The sequence below is a fragment of the Podarcis erhardii genome (assembly GCF_964252035.2).
Source record: "Podarcis erhardii genome assembly, chromosome: 5".
Lineage (NCBI taxonomy): Eukaryota > Metazoa > Chordata > Lepidosauria > Squamata > Lacertidae > Podarcis > Podarcis erhardii.
In genome coordinates, this window is record NC_138509.1 from 93,896,149 (window position 1) to 93,914,868 (window position 18,720).

Here is an 18,720-nt window from a genome sequence, read left to right on the forward strand (position 1 = left end):
TATGTGCTTCCAGGCTTGGTGGAATACACTAAGATGCAGTATAGGTTGAGAGTTGGACTCGATGACCCTTTGGGTCCCTTCCAACTGTTTGATTCTATGCTTCTAGATCATGGGTCAGCAAACTAAGGTCCGTGGGTCAGATCAGGCGCAATTGCCTTCTGGAACTGGCCCGCAGACAGTCTGCGAAGCGTCACGTGGATTGCTAGTGTATATGTTCTTTCCCTCTCCCTGACGTGGCAGTGCCGCCTCCTCCCTCCCTCCTCCTGGCTTCTCCCAGCCCTGCCTAGAGGAGGAAGAGGGCTGGGCTTTCTTGGTGCCAGCAGCAGCAGCAGCGCTTGAGCAGCCGCCATTTTAAGCATGCCGTCTCCAGAGTCCTTTCGCATGCCGCCGCCAGCCCCTTGTTAGGATATAGTTCCATTCCACCTTTAGAACAGGCTTGTGGAGTTGTTGTATGTCACATGTCTGTTTACTTCCACACAGTCTGCTGGGAACTTCCGTTGTATATTGCTTTTGCCTATACTGCTGTTTGCTTGGACACAAAGGGAAGAAGACCTGTTTTTCCTTTGTTCCTGATGCTGAATAAACGCCTGTAAATATGCTTACATATGCCTCTGTCCGCCACTTCCGTTGTGAAAAGTTATTCACTCTGCTGATTAGAGCGTGCTCAGTCTCTGAAGGTTTCTGAGGCTTGAGTCGCTGATAGATGCTGTTCCGAGAACCGGAGTTCGCCGGGCTGCCGGCTGGTGGCTGGAGCCAGCTGGGGGCCTGCCAAATGCCCCTGTCTCCCCGGACGCATCCCAACACCCCTACCGCTTGCAAGACACAGGTAATCAGCCACCGGGGCTCGTCCGCTGCTGTGAAGAAGGGAGGAGAGAGTCGTGGGGGGGGACGGCTTATAGTCCACCCCCCAAGGTCTGAGGGACAGTGGACCGGCCCCCTGCTGAAAAGGTTTGCTGACTCCTGTTCTAGATGGACCACCATGGTCTTACTCAGCATAAGACCCTGTCCTACGCTCTGTCCGCACAGTGGCCAAACCAATGCGCATGGGAAGCGCACCAGTGGGGCATGAGCACAGTAGCCCATGACAGCACTTCGAAGAGCAGTGATGGCTGAACCACTGGCGTTCACAGCTTCTCTTCCGACCTTGTCATGCGCAGGAGGGAGCTGGAGGTGGTTTGGGAGGTGGGGGTGGGAGGGATTGCTGGAAAGGATGATTTAAACGAACAGAGATGGAAATCTATGTCCAACCGGATTAAGCACAGGGGGAGTTTAAGCCAAGCCGACCCTCCCCTGCACTTGGCAAAGAAGCAGCCTGATGGTGACCTGGCCGTGAACCCAAACCCCATTAGCTGCAAGGCCAGATTCCCCCCACCCCCTTTTGCCATGAACGCAGGCTGTTTGCATCCCATTGCGAGCCCCAATCCCTACATTCGTATCACAAAGCTCTGTTTCTCTGTTGGGGGTGGGGAGGGTGTATTTCCGTCATAGAAGCCTTCTCTCCAGCACCTACCACCCTCCCCCAAATCCCAAATAGAGAGCGCTTAGCTCTCCTAATTCGGCAGAGACACTTGGTGGGGAGGGAGGGGGAAATTTGGGGCAGTAGAGGGTCTGCACTGTTGTCAGACACCCCCTACCCTTGCGGGGTGGGGGGGTGGTTTTCAGTTTGCCCCCCTCCCCAGCTCCCTCCAAACCCTATGTGCTCCTGCCATTGTCATACCTCCAGGAGTCAGCGCCATTTCCCTTCTCCCTTCACATCCACACCATGCATTTAAAGCATTTTCATATCACCTCAACAGCCATGGCTTCTCCTAAACCCATGGTTCCCAACATGGTAATTTGATTTTTAAGGGGGTCAATTCGAGAACGAGTTATTAACAGTGAATGGCCTTTTAAGTGGAGTTCACTTTTTGAATAATAAGAATTATCTGTCACGGGGTGGGGTGGGCATCAGGATTTTAGAGATACTTAGGAGGGGCATCGCCAAAAAAAAGGTTGGGAACCAGTGTCATAAACCATCCTGGGAACTGTATCTTTGTTAAGGGGGCAGAGAGTTGTTAGGAAATCCTTGTTCCCCTCACAGAGCGGCAATTCCCAGTGTAGTTTAACAGTCCACCTCTCTAGGAAGTGTCGCTCTGTGAGGAGAACTGGGGTCTCCTCACAACACTCAGCACCCTTAGCAAAACACTATTTCCAGTATTCTTTGTGGGCAGCCATGGGCATTTAAAGCAGTGTGATACCAATTGAAATGCAGGGTGTGGATGTTTCCTAGAGTTTTCGCGTAGACCTTTCGCCCTGGTAACCCCCCAGGCACGTGGGGTGCTTCTTCCCATTGACTTCACTCCCCACAAAACATTTCTGTCAGAAATGGAGCCACGGTTAACGTCTCCGGTATCCTGGGGCGCTTGTAACAGGCGAGGAGGGCTGAAAAGATGTCACCACAGAGAGGAGCGGAGCGACCGGGCTGAACTTGTGACCCCGTGTTTCTCGGGGGCCTGAGCAGATGCCAAGTGTTGTGCGTCCCCCCCCCCCCATCATGCGCCATGGCATTGCCAGCAGGTTCCCATTAACCCGCTCTATCAGCCCCCTTGCCTCCGCCTGCCCGCCCTGCGCCCACCCCCTGCCTGGCGGGGATTAGAGAACATTCCGGTTCACTTGCAGGCCACTGGGTGAGCCGCCTTGGCAATCCCCCCGCACACACGCCCCCCGCCAACCCACCCACGGCAGCCAGGGTTATATTTAGCAAGTGTGCAAGTTGGACGCCGGGTCAACGCCTATCTCTGTGGGAGACGCATGGAGAGAGAAGGTTCCGGACAGGAGGCTAAGAGGCCACTTGGTCGGGGTTTAACCTCTGACCCTCCTCTCCGCACATCTGGTGGGATCCTGGGTGCCTTCCTCAACAGAGCAGGTCCCTGGCTCTTTTTCGAGGAAGCAGGCATGAGAGGCTAGCTAGTTTCCCCCCAGTTCTGTGGAGAGCAAGATTCAGGGTACAAGAAGGTCTCTGCTGATGTTACAGGGGCCTTCCTTTCTTGAAGGTTTTCTTTTCTTTTCCTTCAGGGCTCCCACTCAGGGCTCTGGCCGCTCAAGGATTTTGCTCAGTCTACCTTTCAAGGCAAACTCACCTGATTCAGATTTCCAGAGCAAACGAAACAGATGGGAGCATGGTTAGCCCTTGGTTTGTTTGTTTGTTTTGCTCATCTCTGCATTTTGCCATAAAGTTTTCAGCTTTAAAAAAAAGTGTACAAAATGTGCATATGAATGCATCTGCTTGGGTTGCAATGCCTACCGAAATGTGCCTCCTAGGATAAAATGCATATAAAAGGGCTGTGCTGTTTTTCTAGAAAAAGAGGTGCCAGAACTCGCCATGAACGCCTCCCTTGTTCTCTTATAATGGCAATGGCACCCAACTGAGTTCCGGCTGAGAAAAAGCCCTGTAAAAAAGGTATTTTATGATGAAATGCATAAAAATATATTATTGTGTGGGAAATGTGTTCAAAGTTGTGAGTGTCCATGCTTCTTTTTTTAAAAAATAATTATAATCATTGTAGATAGATGCAAAAACAGAGCAGAATTATGAAGCACTATCTGTGAAATGACTATGGACAAGAAATCGATGGCTAGGTCCATCCCGACTAAAGGCTCGGTGTGTCCTAACAGGGAAAAGCTTTTATTCCTTCTCCCTAACATAACTGTTCTCACCGCAAATACCAGGATGTGTCTTCAAATAAGAGGGTGTGTCTTCCAGCTAGACCTGGAGCTCAGTGGGACATAACAAGAGGCCTGCTGAATCAAGCCCAAGGCTCATGGATTCCAGTATCTCATGCTCACAACGGCCTATGGGAAACCCACAAACTTTGAGGACAAGACCTATGGGAAGCGCACAAGCAGGACATGAGTGCAACAGTGTTCTCCCCACTTGTGATTCCTGCTTTTCATCCATGAAATTGTCTAATTCTCTTTTAAAGTTGGAGGAAAATATCTGTGTCTTGTGGGAATGGGTTGCATAGTTTCAGTATACACTACATTGCCTAATATCCTTTAAATGCAGATACTCCATGGTTCAGTTCTTAGTGGTGCTTTTAAAGGACCACCACTGCCGAGAATTCATCCATGATCCAACTCCGTATGAAACCTCTTGATGAGTTCAGAACCTGCTTTCTCACTACACAGATCAGTCGCTTCTGTGTGTACATAATTTGTTTCTGGCAGGGAAAACACAGCATCTCTCTTCATCTGGTAACAAGCTCCGAGAAGTCTGTTGGTAAATATTTAGGCTTGAGAATTCTGCAGGGAGGGTGATATCTGAGAGCTAAATTTGTATGGAATCTCAAGATGCTTTCTAAGGGAATGTCCTAAATTCTTCAGCGAGGTGTGGCAAATTCCAGAGCCTTTCAGCTTAATCAAATTGTCCTGGATCTTTGGTGTCTCTCTTTACCCTTCATTGCAAGCAGAGGGGGAGAGAGACCTCTACAGTTTGGAAAGATATACACCTATTATATCTACATTTTACTCAAGTTGTATGTGAGAGTTTTAGGCTGCCTCCCTGTGGTCCTTGGCAGAGGATCATGGGGCCAAGGATGTTTCAGTTCTCCTCTAAGTATGGAGAGAGAGAGAGAGAGAGAGAGAGAGAGAGAGAGAGAGAGAGATCTGACCTTGGAGGGGAATATCAGATTTCATGCGGGCTCTCCCAGGTGAAACAGAAATCATTGCAGGCCAACATTGATAGAGGTGAATGGGAGGTTGGCAGAGGCAAATCAGGGGAAGGGTTGAATCCAAAAGTTCAAAAATCTTCCCATTCCTTTGACGCATCCCCAAAACAGGAGGAAATATATACCAGCTATGGAGTTAACATATACAGTCGTACTTTGGTTCTCAAACGAAATCCATTCTGTAAGTCCATTCAACATCCGAAAATCTTCAAAAACCAAGGCACAGCTTCCGAATGGCTGTAGAAGCTTCTTGCACTGAATCGGAAACAGTGGAAGCCACGTCAGATGTTTGGCTTCCAAAAAAAGTTTGCAAACCGGAACACTTACTTTCGGGTTTGCGGGGTTCAGAAGCCAAAACGTTTGAGTCACAAGGCATTCAAGAACCAAGGTATGACTGTATACAACCTTCTCATTGGAAATAACAGAAAGGGAACTAATTAATTAGTTAATATATTTACATCCCACCTTTGATGCAAAGAGCTCCAGGTGGCATCCGTGATTCTCCCCACTTCTCCATTTTATCCTCACAACAACCCTGTGAGGTAGGTTAGGCTGAGAGGCTCGTGGTCACCAGGTGAGCTTCATAGCTGAGTGGGAATTTGACCTCTGGTCTCCCAAGACCTAGGTTTATACAGCCCACTATGGGAGAGTTCCTCTCTCCCTTTTGTCCTGCCCTCTCTCCTGCCACCAAACACCCAGCAAGGCTCTGGAATCAATGGTCTGTCTGCTTTGTGGTCTCCTTCCTCCTCTGCCCATTTTCAGATAAAGGGCAGTTGCTTCTATTCCCATTTTACAGATTAGGTGGAAACCGAGACAGAGTCCAAGGCCAAACAAAGGCAGGACTTGAACTTAACTCCCTGCGGTTTCTGGATGTATTTTAGAAGGGAAAGAGTTGGAAGAGAACAATTCCCAGAATGCAATTTGTTACGGTGGATGCACATGGCAGCACCAGCCTCACACGCATCAACATTACGAGTTGGAAGAGGATACTCAGGAAAAGATGATATTGTAAATAACCCTTATGGTTTGAAATGTGCCAAGATCTCAGAAAGCCAGAGAGGTACTTTGCGTGTTTACGTGTGTTGATTTTAGTGCTCTGCACAGCTTCTACCTCTTTGCACAGCAAACAGTATAAATTATGCAAAATTGGATCAGTCATGTAAATTTGTTCACTTTCCATAATTTATGGAAGTCATAGCACTGAGTTACCTAGCATGTCATTTCAGGCTCCCCTCTGTGCAGCTATCAAAGGGATTGGAACCCTCGGCTTTCCTTGGCCCCCAAAGAACCACCATACTGTGAGAGGTCACCAGGTAGAGAGAGCCCTACAAACTCCTCCCAGCTGAGCTCCATCAGAGAACAGGCCTAGGGCATTTTGCCCCTGAACTCTGGGCCAAGCTGGCCTGGGCTGCGCCACTCCTGTATTCAAATTTCAAAGAAACCACGCCAACCTGGACGAGACCTGCACCAGGCTTATTGCATGAAGTTTGCGTAAAGAGCTTTCCATCCTCAAAGGAGAGTGGGGAACTGGTTCAGAGCCACAGCCCAGACCCACCAGAGTTGGAGGGATGCAGGGGAGATAACCCATGCACAGGGTGGCTTTTTTTGTGCAACACCCAGCCACTTTCACAGCCGGCAGCAACCATTTGGGCTCGTGCTCAAATGAGAGCCACCCTGCTTCTGGGCTGAGCGCGTCTGCACTTGGATGCATTTGTTATTTCCCACCTTGCCATTCTTCCTTTTATGCAGCCATAGGAAAGCGAATACCCTCCTCTCTCCTTTGCGATGCTATTAGTGGTTTTCTGCTATGTTCTCATTTATGGTGGCACAGAGCCCCCTGGTGGAACAGACTTCCTTTTGACCTTCTCCTAAGACCATCTTTGTTGTTGTTGTTTAGTGGTTTAGTCATGTCCGATTCTTTGTGACCCCATGGACCAGAGCACGCCAGGCACTGCTGTCTTCCACTGTCTCCCGCAGTTTGGTCAAACTTATGTTCGTAGCTTCGAGAACACTGTCCCACCATCTCGTCCTCTGTCATCCCCTTCTCCTTGTGCCCTCCATCTTTCCCAACTTCAGGGTCTTTTCCAGGGAGTCTTCTCTTCTCATGAGGAGGCCAAAGTATTGGAGCCTCAGCTTCAGGATCTGTCCTTCCAGTGAGCACTCAGGGTTGATTTCCTTAAGAATGGATAGGTTTGATCTTCTTGCAGCCCACGGGACTCCCAAGAGTCTCCTCCAGCACCATAATTGAAAAGCATCAATTCTTCAGCGATCAGCCGTCTTTATGATCCAGCTCCCACTTCCATATATCACTGCTGGGAAAACCACAGCTTATCTAGCCCAGCATCTTGTCCTCACAGAGGCCAGCCGGGAAACTCTCCCTTCCTGTGCTTTCCAGCAACTGGTATTGCTGCCTCCAACCGTGGAGGCAGAGAATTGCCATCAATAGGCCTCACCTCCAAGAACCCGCCCAGACATCAAGGTTGTGCAACCCATACAGCACATAGGAGACAATTATTCACACAATTAATATTCTTGTTCAAAAAACAATTTCCCACCATTTATCAGATTTGTGAGAATAAGACAACTACTTACAAAGTAGCCATGAAAACTTAAAAGCTATCCAAAATAAAGTGAACTTGCAGTGTCAGATTTTACTAAGTTTGTCCAACTTCTTGACTCAATTTTTGTTTTTTCTTGTTTTTTAGGTAAGTTCAAGAAGAAGATATGTAAGTTCAACGATGTGAAGTGCAGATGTTTTATCCCCGTTTCACCCTAGCAGTCCATAAAGTTGAAGAGCTGCTATTTTGCCCCCGACAGGGCCAATTTATTGGGGTTGGCTGATAGCCCGCTCCCTGAGCACAGTTTTCTGGGCTTCCTCAGTATATTAATATTAATTGTGTGAATAATTGTCACCTATGTGCTGTACGGGTTGCACAATCATTATAAACAGCACAGGTTGTATTTCTTCAGCAGCCATCAAGGTTGGCAAGCTAGACTTCAGCTACTTCCCTTTGTGGTAATCCTTTGGTACCTCCCCTCTAGGGTGACCATGTGTCTTGCAAAGCCCCTACACCTTCGCTGGGTATATTGGAAACTTAAATGGTGCCTCTCAGCTACCTGAGTCTCCAGCAGCTGCCCATGGGTGAAATTCAATGATAGCAACTAGTGATCTGCCTTCAAGAGATGAGGCAGTTTCATACATTCATCTAGCCTTTTATAGACAGTATTAAATTATCTCAGGCAGCTTCAGTAGAGTGTCAGTTTATTTTTGTTGTTCGTACAGAAATCCAAGAGAGAGAGACAAATGCAAGAAATTGGGACACATGGAAAGACTGTTGGGATGGAATCTTGTGCTGGCATCTTTAAAGGGCTTATCTGGGCACAGAGGCTGCAGGGCGGTCGTCACTTGAACCCCAACCGCAGAGAAGTATCACCACATGTCGGACTGCTTGTGTGAAGTGCATGAACACTCGCTCTCCCTCTGCCACATGGTGCAAGCCATTTTTATTTGCACGGTGGGGAATTGTTATCACAGAAGCCGTTTCAAAAGCTGCCCAAACCCACCTCCATGTAGGGAAAATAGTGTTACACAACGAGCACCATCATATTCATAGATACCACGTGGCACAGTGATATTGCATGGGACATCTCTCCTTCAGGGCCGCTGCTTCTCACGCGGCTCAAACTTGACAAACAGGATGATACCCTGGAAGGTAGCTTTGCATTTCACAACTCACCTGGTCGCCATAGTTGACTGGGGACTCCATGCAGGTGAGTGAATAGGCTGGTGGGGGATGGGCAGATTGTGCTACTCCCTCATTGACCTGCTCAATTTATGTGCTACCCAGAGGAGCTGCTGGCCAGCACAGAACTGAAGCAAATAAGAGGAGTGGCATCATCAGACCTTCACCCACCAGCCCACTTGGTAAAATACTTTTATTTAAAATGCCCTGATAGGCTCACAGCTTGCATTTTGATGCAGGCTATGGATGAGGTTTCCCCCTTCCAAGTCCAGCATGAAAATTCAGGCTACTCAGCAGGCAGTCAAATAACAACAACAACAACAATTGCAGGCTACCAACTGGATGTCCGCATGTTCAGGCGCTATGAGAGCAGAAAAACTTTCTCCATGCCACACCTAACTTCATAAACCTCTACTATGTCGTCTCTTGTGGGTCTTTTCTCCAAACCAGAGGTTTTCAACCTTTTTGAGTCCATGGCTCCCCTGACCAACTACATTCTTTTTGTGGCACCCCTGTGGGGCTCAGGAGCCTAGTTATGTCACCCCTTGCCTGCAAAGCTGGCAGCCCCTCAACCCTTTTTTTCGAACACCCTCCTGTGTGGAGTGTTCCTTCAGTTTCTTCTCCCTCGGGAGTCCTCCAGGCAGCTGTTGCTACCACCCCTGGTCTCTGAGCTGCCCCACTCCCTGTCCCAAAGAGAGTTGTCTCCTCACACTGCCCCACAGGGGCCTGGGGCTCGTCCGTCCATTCCCAACAGCAAAGGCTGGCGGGCTGGCTGGCTAGGCTACATCACCCATTTGCTTGCTTATCCCAAGGCCACCTCAGCTCCTGGCAACCAGCACTCCCTGGCCAGCCCCAGAGGCATCATTCGCCTGCACAGCCTTGTAGCCAGGGCTGCTGCAACAAACAGCTGTGCAAGGCTTTGGGAGGCAGAAACGCAAGAAGGCATCAGAGGAGGGAGGGAAGGAAAGGAGGAGAGAGGCCAGTGTTGTCCACAGCACCCTGACCATCTTCCAAGGCACCCCAGGGTGCCACGGCCCACTGGTTGAAAGCCACTGCTCTAAACTAAGAAGTTCCAACTGTTGCATCCTTTCCTCCTAGGGGAACTGCTATTCTCCTTAATCATTTGGTTTGCCCTTTCCTGAGAAGTCAGCTCCATTCGATCTTCCCTCTCTCAACTGTCTCCTGGCAGCAGCTATCCCTGCACAGCAGGGGGGTCAGACTGGATGACCCTCGGGATCCCTTCCACCTCTATAATTCTACAATTCTATGATTGAGCTCATAGAAGCAGAAGGAAAAGAAGCAGTGTCACTCCATCAGCTCTGCCTCTCCTCGAGCCGCTTCCATGCCAGCATGCCATTTTTAGAACTTTGTAAACTAAGCTGAGTTTGAGTCTTTCCTCCCACCCCTCCCCATACAAGAAAAAGAAATCGTTTTCCTTTGGTGTCATGTTTTTAAGATTGCAACCTTGAGAGTAGGGAAGGTTATTCTCCGTAACCAACTCCGGGTGACCTTTTTCATACGAAGAGTGAACTAAAAATGCTTCAAATAAATGCAAGTCTGAGCGTGCAAATTTCCTAGTGACCATTTTCAGTGGGATTAATTATTGCAGCAGTGTGGTTGTGTGGCTAACCAAAGGTCATCACAAAAATAACAAGCAGGAAGGGAGGAGGAAGTGTAAGCGGTTGGTTGGTTTTCTAAAATATAAGGCATATATCAAGTGTCTAAATAAATAATGACTGAAGTACTAACGGATTAGTATTTATGCATTCTTACGGTCTGGATCCACTGCAGTAAGGGAAACAGTCAGTGAAGTTGGAGGAGCGGCCCTGAATTTTGCCTCTAGCCATTGCTTTTCCCCTGTAGCCCCTCCCAGAAGACATTTCAAAGGCTCATTTCTAACTTTGGAGCTGGGGCGAGGGATGTGTGGTTCTGAGTAGCAGGGGTTGGAGAGCCACGAGGTTCAGCACTCCCCCGACACCAAATCCTTATCCGATGGAAATGACAGCCACACCTGCTACTCTGGACAGCTGCCCAGTGTTAATCCACCCTCCAAGAGGCAGCTCAGTCCCTAAATGGCAGCACCGACAGATTAATTTGCAAGTCTGTGCTCAGGGTCGCTGTTTGAACGCAGCCCAAACCTCCAGGTTGCAGAATGATTCTCAATTACGCTCCGGTGCCTCTCGCCAAACAGGCCCAGGGTCACACCTTGCAAGCAGGGCAGCTGGCCCCATTGCCCACTGCCTGCATGTGTGATATTGCAAGGAAACAACGCCAGGTGCCATTTGGTGGCAACAACTACAGGAAGGGGCGGAGAAGAAGGGAGGGAGAGGGCAGCGCCAAGAGATGCAGAGACTTCCAGTAGGGATGAGAAACCTGTGACCCCCTAGATATTGCCACGCTAGAACTCCCATCATCCATGACCACCCACTGGCCTCACTGGCTGGGACTGATGGGCACTGGAGTCCAGCAATGGCTGGAGGGCAGCAGGTTCCCCATCCCTGGAATGAAGCAAGCTTTAATATAGTGCCCACGGACCCCAGGTGAAGAAGAGGGACCTTGAGAAACTGGAAGTGGCCACATACAGACAGCAGTCCAGATCCAAACACAAATCCGGTTCCATGGCTTGCCAGGCCCCGTTCAGGCTAAGAAATGAGGAATGCCATGGAAGGAGATGGCACTCTTTGCTCTTAGGTGGCAGCATGGAGCAGAGTCCTCGGCCAGGTGGTGGGTGACAGGAGGAGGAGGAACGTGAAATAGCACAAGTTGGTGGCTGAGCTGCGATTTGCTCAATGGGTGGAGACAAGTTCTTTCCCACTCCCCATCCCAGCAGGAGAGCAGCAACATGGAACCGGGATCCAGCCAGGGGGTGCCCAGCACCAGTCAAAGAGACACCTGCAGGAAAAGGACAGAAGGAGGAATGAGGCAGACCAGGCTCCTTGGGGGACACAAGTCTCTTCTTCCCATACTCCATATTAGAACATCTGAGGGTCAACATCTGCACTATGATCCCAAGGTCCTACTGCTGGTCAGCCACTTCTAGTTCCACCTTTATTAACACATACATGTCGTAAGGAATTTGTGCACCTGCCCACATGGAACTGCAGCTGTCATTCTGCTGCCCGTTCAGCCCAGTTTGGAGGAATCCTTCCTTTTAATGTTTCAACCACCCTGAACGAATGAAGCCTCTACCCTCATCCCCAACTGGAACAAGAACCTAAGCCCCTCGTTGCTGTTTGCTCATCTGCATCTTGTCTTGCTAACCTCAGCCTTTAGACTGCGGTTCCTTACTGTTAGCACATATGGGGACATGATGTATTTTCGCACAGTGACGACCACCCAGGATGCTGCTGTTAGGCAGGTTCACATTAGAATGTGAACCAAACTGAATTCCTCCTCCATCCCTGGCTCCTAGGAATTTAACAGTTGTTTAGGGGCAGAACTATAAGTGCTACCAAAAACAGAGCAGCTGTGCTTCCTCCCTCTCCTCTCTACCCCACTGGGATTACAGCAGGGACACGGGTGGTGCTGTGGTCTAAACCAATGAGCCTCTTGGGCTTGCCAATTGGAAGATCGGTGGTTCAAATCCGTGCGATGGGGTAAGCTCCCATTGCCCTGTCCCAGCTCCTGCCAACCTAGCAGTTTGAAAGCATACCAATGCAAGTAGATAAATAGGTACCGCTGCGGAAGGAAGGCAAACAGCATTTCCATGTGCTCTGGCACTCATCACAGTGCCACATTGTGCCAGAAGCAGTTTAGTCATGATGGCCACATGACCCAGAAAGCTGTCTGTGGACAAATGCCAGCTCCCTTGGACTGAAAAGTGAGATGAGTGCTGCACCCCATAGTTGCCTTTGACTGGACTTAACCATCCAGGGGTCTTTTACCTTTACCTTGGGATTATAGCAATGCAAATATTGCCACACTGCAAATTCCCCTAACATAGTCTAGCTCCACAGCATTAAATGTCATTGGGAAAGGACTGTCTCTTACAGAAGAACATGCATGCAGAAGGTCTTCGGTTCAATCCCCAGCATATCCAAGTGGAGAAGTCCATGTGGAGAAATACTTATCTACATGGACCAATGGTCTGACTCTGAATAAGGCAGCTTGCTAAGTTCCACATCATCTATGTTTGGTCTCCTGATTTGTAACCAGTAGACACCTTCAGCAACTGAGCTTCAGATACGGTAGCATTCCACAGGCAAAGTTTCATATGTGGACCAGACGCAGGGCAAAAACATTTTAATAAATAGAGCAAAATGTACGTACTGGTGCAACTTATATGCAAAACAATAAGAAAACATGGAATTGCAAGCACCAAAACAACCTCAATTATCACAATTAAGACTTATTGAGGGGGAAAGCCTCTTGCATTTATGAGTGGTGATTTTAAAGGTGGGGTTTTTTCTGTATTAGCAAACGTGACCATTTGTTCCATATTGCAAAAAAAGGGGGACCACAACCAAGTTATCTGTCTGGCCCAGCCAAAGGTGTACATGTTCTTCCTTGTCCTGCATAACAACCAGAAAATGATTTCAAACAAAATCCAGGTACGTGCCTCTGTGTGTGTGTGTGTGTGTGTGTGTGTGTGTGTGTGTGTACACTCAATAATACATTTTTTTTAACCACTATGCAGACATGCCTAGTAGAAAGACCACCAGAGCAATCCCCACCACTGTTGCCTCACTCTACGTGGAGCTGCCCTTGAGACTGACCCAGAAACTCCAGCAGGTGCAGAATGCCGCGGAAAGACTCCTTACGGGGTTGTTGCTGTGGGATCACATTCACCCAGTGCTATACCAGCTGCACTGGCTCCCGGTGGAGTACAGGATTGGGTTTTAGGTGCTGGTTTTAACCTTTTAAAGCCCTATACAGCCTAGGACCCTCGTACCTACGGGACTGCCTCTCCTGGTATGTCCCACGGAGGACCTTACGGTCTTCAGACAAAAACATCTTGGCGGTCCCAGGCCACAGGGAAGTTAGGCTGGCTTCAAACCAGAGCCAGGGCTTTTTTGGCTGTGGCGCCGATCTGGTGGAACGCTCTGTCACAAGAGACTAGGGCCCTGTGAGACTTGACATCTTTCGGCAGGGCCTGCAAGACAGAGCTGTTTCACCAAGCCTTTGGCCAAGGCACAGTCTGACCCCCTCCTTTGGTAATCCTCACAGAACTCTAGCCCAATGGTTGCCATTGATTTGATTCTGAATTGATTTTAGAATGAATTGATTTTAGAATGCTGTGTTACTTTTATTGTTGTTAGCCGCTCTGAGCCCGGCTCCGGCTGGGGAGGGCGGGATATGAATTTATTATTATTATTATTATGATTCTTATTCTGCATCTCCTTGCAGGAAGACTCCATCGCCAGCTTCTCCAGGCCTCACTTGGCTGCTGGAGTTTGAGAAGCCACACGCTCAACCATCAGACCAGGGTGATGGTGGAGGAGACATGTGCTCTCACCTGGGTGAGCAGGACCTTCTCTGTTCCTTCAGAAGCACCTCCATCCGACGGGGCTGTCATGAGCTGCATTCATCTTCAGATGCTTGCGATGACACGTACCTTATGGGCGGCTCCACCAGGTATGCATATGAGAGCCCCACCATGATCTGCCAGAGAAGAGGAGTGGGTCAGCACAGTGGGGCTGGGGAGAGGGAGAGGAGGGAGGAGGGAGGAGGGAGGAGGGAGGTCTCACTGTGACCCCAGAATGCAGTTCCACAGCCAGGCCACTGGGCACTCACCGTGAGGAGACTTAGCAGACCCATCATCACCCCCAGCATGACGTCCAAGTTGTTGGTCAAGCCTCCAGCCCACAGAGGCCCAAGGATGGTGGCCACGCCCCCTACAGAGCGACGGAGACCCTGACTGAACCCTGTGGAAGAAGAAGAAAGCATATTAAAGAATATTTATCAGTGTCTTCAGTCCTGCCACAAAAGGCTCCCATATCATTTTTTTTAAGACCCTTGGCTTGTTTTGGGAGGCGATTTCAATGCCTGGATCGGCCTTGTTTCCCCACAAAATACAATATTATCTGGACTAAACTTGGAGGACGAACCTGAAATCTGTCAGAGAGCAGCAATGGACACCACCTCTAACCACGTTGGGAAATATCTTTGTGAACTTAAAATTAAGCATAACCTTTTGTTATGCAATGGGCACGCTCAAGGGGATCAAGAGGGTTATTTTACTTATATCTCCCCCAGAGGATTTACTAGCACCATAGATTATATCCTAACATCTAATAATGTGCCAATTAACAGAGATACCTTCAGGATAATTCCCAGAGCTGAAAGTGACCACTTTCCACTTGAGTTATCTCTGACATCATTTGTTTCTCCTGCCTTTCCTAAATTATTGGATGAAACCGACTATCTGATACTTGGAAATAGAAGGCTAAAATGGAATGCACAGGTCCAAGAAAAAATGATTCAGATCCTGGATTTCCATGAATTTGCTTTATTAAAGGGGGAAACATTGATAGAAACAGAAAACTTTATGAGAACATAATCAACCGAATGCGCCCACTGATAACCACAACTAGTGTGATAAAAAATCAAAAAATTTAAAAGACTGACTTGGTTTGCTAATGATTTTTTTTTTTTTTAGCAAATCATTCCCTGTCAAATCATTCCCTTACAATAAAAAGACACGGCACGAAAGGAAAATAGACAGGAAGAGGAGGAGGAAACGAGCTCGAGTGCCCGTTCTTCATTACAAATTCCATTTGGGTTGTGTGTTTGCTTCATCTAAAGTCCTGGCTGCTCCTTCAGCCTGCTGTGCCTCAGACAACTCTCCGTGTCAACCAACCGCAAGCAGTGGCAAAGACAGAACTGCAATTTCACTTCCGTTACTTGACAAGCCAACAAGCGCACTGAGAGGGAGAAAGAGCAAACCCAGGCGAGTCATTTTCCCAAGCCTGGGAGGATGTTGCAACAATGCTTTGCTGCTCTCAGGAGTGGAGGGTGTCGAGAGGCAGAACATTTTTCTTTTTAAAGAAAAAAGGGAAATCAGGGCACAGAGCAGTCCAACACCAGCCAACAAACAAGCCTTGCAAACAAGTGCTGGAGAGGGCAAATGTCGCACACAGTAACTGGACCCAGGAAAGTGCAGCCTGATCAGGAAGCGAATACTAGCCTGGGAAACTGAAATCCTGGTAGAAATAAGACACTCTGCCCTCTGGTAGCCACGCCAGAGGGAGAGATGCTAGACCATTTGAGATAGTTCACCTGGACCAATCTATCCCCGAGTTGGCTTTAAACACAATATGAAGCTTTCAGTGAGCAGGTGGTTGTGTTCCTGTATCGGCAGAGTTCTGCTTTGATGCCACCTGTCCAGACAGCGATCAGGAGAGTGACAAGGGTCATCTAGCCCAAGCACCCCACAATGCAGGAATCACAATTCTGGTGCATAGCAGTTAAGGTACCTTGGATCAAGGGGGGAGCTCTAGCACCACTCTAGACCAAAGGAACCACCCATGACATAAAACAACACTGGAACTATTTAGCCACTGAATGCTAGAATTTAAGGAAGAGTTCCTTTCTCCCCACCCCCAAGAAACCATGACTATCCTGTAACTATCCAGTGCTCTGAGCACTGAAAGATCCCTTCTCCAGCACAAAGAGTGTGTGGCTACCTTTGTAGGAAGGCATGGAGAACCACACAGAGATAAATCTCCTTTGAAAGTAGATGATGCAACACTAGAAGTACATATCAATGTGTACACAGGTGTGCACATGGCTCAATACAAACATGCAGCAGAACATGAGTAGAGCCTTGAGGTGTCAGCTTGGGACTGCATTACTTCAGGCTGAAGGAAGAGAATGCCAGTTCTGAACACTCCCTGCAAGCTATAAAATTAGATTAATAGGGTGAGATTCTATTCCCAGTTATCTTGGTCCATTATTGTTTCCTTCATGCAGAATTTGTTTTCTAACTACACACACACAAGCTTTAAAAACAGTGGCATCCCCTCCTACAGCCTGAAGTGAAACAGTTCTAACACACCTCGCTTGTTGGACTGGTCATGTTGGGCGGATGCCCGATTATTGTCTTCCAAAGAAATTACAGTCATACCTCGGGTTACAGGTTGCGCATTTTTGGGTTACAGACACGCCGAATCCGGAAGTACCGGAACGGGTTACTTCCGGGTTTCGGTGCTCGCGCATGCGCAGAAACACTAAATTGCACTTTGCGCATGCACAGAAGCGCTGAATTGCAACCCGCACACGCACAGACACTACGCTGTGGGTTGCGAATGTGCCTCCCGCATGGATCACGTTTGCAACCCAAGCGTCCACTGTACTCTATTCCGAACTTTAAAATTTGAGACACAGCCTTACCTTGCGTTCTCTCGGCCGTGACTTTAGAAAAGAGCGACACTTGGGAGACTGCAACAAAGGGAAGGCCCAGGACTTGCAGGAAAACGCCCACGACCAACTCCGTAAGGAGGATGGTAAAGGTACCTGGAAGAAGCAAAGCACACAGAACTCAGTAAGGAGGAGGAGCGAGGTGATGGAGAGCAACAAGGGATGATCTGTATGTGCGAGGGGACCACTGAGGGTGAAAGGCATTTCCTCCCATCGTCTCCAGTGGAAGGTTTTCGATGGAGCCCACTTAAACACAGAGAGGGGGCAGGGATCAGCTTGTGCACATATGCCCGTCCCTTGTCTGTGTGAACAGACGCACTGGAGAAAACAAGGAGCTGTCCAACGCGATTGCCATAAGATCTGCAATTCACATATGCATGGCATCACCACTTTCATGCTGCAGCCATGCACCGCACAGGGAAAGATGCTCGGGCTATGTCTGAACAGGCCTTGCATCAAAGCAACCTGGCGGCCTTTTGAATGGTGAGGTGTAACATCAGGCACAGCCGTTGCATTCCAAGCCGCATGGGCAAGAATTAAACCTATGGACTTTGCATCAAAGGATGCTCACTCACCTCCCAGTGTCAGGTGCATGAACCAAAGACCAAAGTCACACGGTTGGTGAACTGAAGGCTAAGGTGAGCTGTATTTTTACACCTCCAGGGAAGATGGAATTACATCTGCCTCTCTCACACAAGTCAAAGGGTTTTATGCGCCCTCCCCAAAGCCCACATTAAAGATCTGAGGCAGTCAAAGTCGTGCATCCACAGCAGTGGCCAGAGGAGGAATGACTGCTGGGAGGAGCGCAGAGAGAAGAAATGCCCTGGTGCATCTGCAGCACCACAAGCAGACCCCACCCTCTGCCCCAGCTGCAACAAAACATGTCTCTCCTGTATCAGTCTCTACAGACACAGCAGGCGCTGTAAGTCTCCAACAGTTTGACCTCAACCCCAAAGGCACACTTCTCCATTGTCTCCAGAGACAGATGGATGCCAGAAGAGGGTGGGGAGGCACAAAGAGATAAGAATTGGTTACCCAAACAAATAAACACATCTTTTACCATGTTGTGGTTGGCAGCCAATTGTTTAGATCCGGGATGGGGAACCCTTTTCACCCCAAGGGCCGCATTCCCTTTTGGGTAGGCTTCTGAGGGCCAGATAGTAGTGGTGGGGAGACCAGAGGCAAAAGTGGGAGGAGCAACTAAAGCAAATTTTACCATTGTACAATACAGTCGTACCTCCGCTTACGTATCCCTCTGGATATGGAAACTTCGGGATGCGAACGTGGCAAACCCCAGAAGTATTTTTCTGGGTTTCGCCAAGTGCACATGTGCAGAAGCACTCTACGTGCCGTGCACATGCGCAGAGACGCTAAACCACGCCACGTGCTTACGCAGAAGCGGTCCTCCAGCTGCGAATTCCTCGGGATGCAGCCGGACCTCCGAAATGGATCAGGTTCGCAACCAGAGGTAGCACTGTAATCTGGTTTCTAAACACACCCATACACCTTCCATCAAAACATGCAGGAAGCATTTCAAGCAGGGCCAGTGAGGGATGTCAGGTTTGGCTCAAGGAGAGTTTCAAGGTTGAGACAAAGATCTGGAGGGCAGCGCCAGGCTCCCAGGTCATAGAATCATAGCATTGTAGAGGTGGAAGGGACCCCGAGGGGCATCTAGTCCAACCCCAGGCAAAGCAGGAATCTCAACACTCCTGGCTCTGGAACCACTTCTTATTGCTCTCCCGGGTTCATTCCAGCTGCAGAATTTCCCAACTGCAGCATGGGAACTGGGAATTCTGCCAGAGCTGGCTTACACTTCGCATAGGCATGGAGTTGATCAAGGATACCAGTTTCACCAAAGAGGATCAACAGGACCATGGAAGGAGCTTGGCCGCGTCTTGTCAGGAGCTGAGCAA

General features: G+C 48.9%; 1 protein-coding gene and 1 long non-coding RNA gene across 3 annotated transcripts in view; one reads left to right on the top strand and one right to left on the bottom strand.

Annotated features, from left to right (window-relative positions):
* Nucleotides 1–7,578: 7,578 nt before the first annotated feature.
* Nucleotides 7,579–8,870, top strand: LOC309342412. The gene is made up of 2 exons (XR_014156788.1): nt 7,579–8,290; nt 8,321–8,870. It is a non-coding gene; the product is annotated as an uncharacterized lncRNA (long non-coding RNA).
* The window catches only part of LOC309342222 (major facilitator superfamily domain-containing protein 8-like), a 31,412-nt gene continuing 20,643 nt past the window's right edge, over nt 7,952–18,720 (bottom strand). The window contains exons 10-13 of one of the 2 annotated variants that reach the window (XR_014156716.1): nt 16,781–16,903; nt 14,183–14,313; nt 13,905–14,050; nt 7,952–11,341 (exon numbers count right to left, since the gene is read on the bottom strand). Coding sequence is in view for 1 of the 2 variants with exons in the window: in XM_081862622.1 (XP_081718748.1) it covers nt 13,961–14,050; nt 14,183–14,313; nt 16,781–16,903 (344 nt within the window). In the remaining variant the exon portion in view is untranslated. Of the gene's footprint in view, nt 11,342–13,669; nt 14,051–14,182; nt 14,314–16,780; nt 16,904–18,720 lie in introns of those variants that run through there. The other variant, XM_081862622.1, reaches the window with a different exon arrangement.